Raw genomic sequence first — 2,227 nt, forward strand, 5'->3', positions numbered from 1 at the left:
TACTAACAAGACAGAACACCAAGAATGTAGGAGAAAACAGGTAAAGCAGGAGACGAACAGTTCTTAAACAACTGGAGCGCAACAGACCTTAGTTAGCTTCCCTGGATCTTTATTGAAAATTGCCAGGGAGCAAATCACCAAGAGAATTCAATACAAATGAAGCCAAGCTCTTTCTATCAAAAAACCTTATGCTTGACTCAGGAGGGAGGGGTTAGCAAATACAATACAACACAAGAATCCTGTAAACGCTTAAGGATTGCCTTAGTGTCTACCCCTGTAAACATTTCAGGATCGCCTTAGTGCTTCAGGGTGAATCCAGCTTGTATCAGCCTCCCTCATAACCTGAAGTAGCATTCGGTTTATTACAAATATTTAGTATGAAATTTGGCTTCCCATAGAAAACCCTATGAAGCAATACACTCTTCTGTGACACACATGGGGTCATCAGGAGTCAGAAGCAAGCCTATGGCATCTGATTTTGGGAACTGGTGTAACCGGAAACAATGGTGGGCTGTGTCATACTGACTAAGGGACCTTTCTTCCCCCCCGCTCTTCTCACTGTAAATTTACCTCTCATAGTTTGTAAGAGAGCTTTGAGTGGGTCAATGCACTACAAAGAATTGTACTGTTAACCCTCTCTGGCTGCTTGAGTTTGAATCCATCAACTGCTCTGTGAGAAATGGACGGGCACGCTCCTGTGACATTTTCAGCCTCAGAAAACCCACTGCAGGGTCAGCTATGAGTCAGTTCCAACTCAATAATAACTATGATAACGTTTGTAAATGCATTCATTACACCTTAACGTAGAAAGACTCGAACTCCTTACCTTGATGACACTGATTGGAACAGTGGATTTGAACCAAAAATAATCTTTGGGTTGGCGGCTCAACTCCTCACCCACTAGGCTATCAGAGCTTGTTGGTCCAGATTGTTGTAATGAACCCTGGAGTTGCTGGGCTAAAGTGCTATCTCTTCTCCAGAGATTCAGAGACACTTGTTTCTCTATTTGCCAGCTCATGTGGCAACTAATCTAGAACAAGTTACCTACCTTCTCTAAACCCAGGTTTCTTTGCAAAATGGAAGTCACTGACTTTTAAGGAAAATATGAAAATCTAACTCACTGCCATCCAGTCAGTCATTCCAACTCAGTAACTTGTAGAGCACAAAGAACTCTCCACAAGGTTTCCGACGCTCTAAATGTTTGGGGAGGGGGAGCTCTGGTGGCCTAGTGCTAAGAAGCTGCACTGCAATCCTAAAGATTCTCAGTTCGAATCCACCATCTGCTCCATGAGAGAAGAATGGTCAATCTCCTGCTTTTCGATGTACTGCTTCTGAAAACCCGCGGGAGGGTCAGTTATGAGTCGGTTCCGACTGAAGGCAAACAACTACAAATGTTTATGGGCGCTGTGACTCCCTCCTCTTTCTCCATCTGTAGACTGATGGTTTCAACCACTAGCGGAATGCTTTTATCCTCTACATTACCAGGTCTTCAAGTTTACCGAGAAAGAGCGTGCACATTACAGGAGCAGCGCTGTCACCCCAAAGGCTGCAGGTTGGAATCCACCCGCAGCTCCGCGAGTGAAAGAAGCGCGATTGAAAAGCGACTCCAACCCGATGGCGCGTAAGAGGAATTGCATCTTTCCGGTTTCTTCACTCGGAAAGCGGGTGTAACTGTGCCCGTTAGGAATCTGTGGTTAGGAGAGGGTCAGACATTCCGATCGACTTGTTTGGTTAGCACCGTCCGCGTTTTAAACAGCTGCCCTGGGGCCACGCTTTTAGACGCGTGCAGGGAAAGGTCGCTCTGTCCATGTGCAGACACGGAGAAATCAAGCTCGCTGCTGTCGGGTTCTGCAAATCCATGAGCCAGATAAAAACCTCATCTCCCCGCGAGCCCCAGCCAGCCGGCCTCCGCGTCCCCGCTTGACCCCTGCAGAGACCACACATCCCAGCATGCCGCGCGCGGGCGCCCGAAGCCCCGCCTCTTCCGGGTCACGCCGCGCGTGGGCGCCGCTCTAGGCGCCCCCTCCGCTCTTTGGTCCCGCGGCGGCCCAGTGATGGAGGCTGATGGTGACCGCTGGTTCGGCGGCGAGTTCGAGGACTCGGTGTTCGAGGAGGGGCGCGAGCGGCGGAGCCGACCGCCCGCGTCCTACTGCGCCAAGCGCTGCGAGCCGCAGGTGAGCGGGACCGGCCGCCTGGCCCAGGTCCGACGGCTCTGCCGGCGCGGACC

At 50.5% G+C, this 2,227-nt stretch overlaps 1 protein-coding gene across 1 annotated transcript in view; it reads left to right on the plus strand.

The window, feature by feature from the left end:
• The first annotated feature begins 1,460 nt into the window (after positions 1-1,460).
• Positions 1,461-2,227, plus strand: part of LOC102873017 (chromosome unknown open reading frame, human C8orf76) — a 19,177-nt gene continuing 18,410 nt past the window's right edge. The window contains exons 1-2 of the mRNA XM_006879469.1: positions 1,461-1,621; positions 1,934-2,174. Of these exons, the coding sequence (XP_006879531.1) occupies positions 1,461-1,621; positions 1,934-2,174 (402 nt within the window). The remainder of the gene's footprint in view (positions 1,622-1,933; positions 2,175-2,227) is intronic.

The sequence above is a fragment of the Elephantulus edwardii genome, unplaced genomic scaffold (genome assembly GCF_000299155.1).
Source record: "Elephantulus edwardii isolate Elephantulus edwardi_28Jun2011 unplaced genomic scaffold, EleEdw1.0 scaffold00003, whole genome shotgun sequence".
Lineage (NCBI taxonomy): Eukaryota > Metazoa > Chordata > Mammalia > Macroscelidea > Macroscelididae > Elephantulus > Elephantulus edwardii.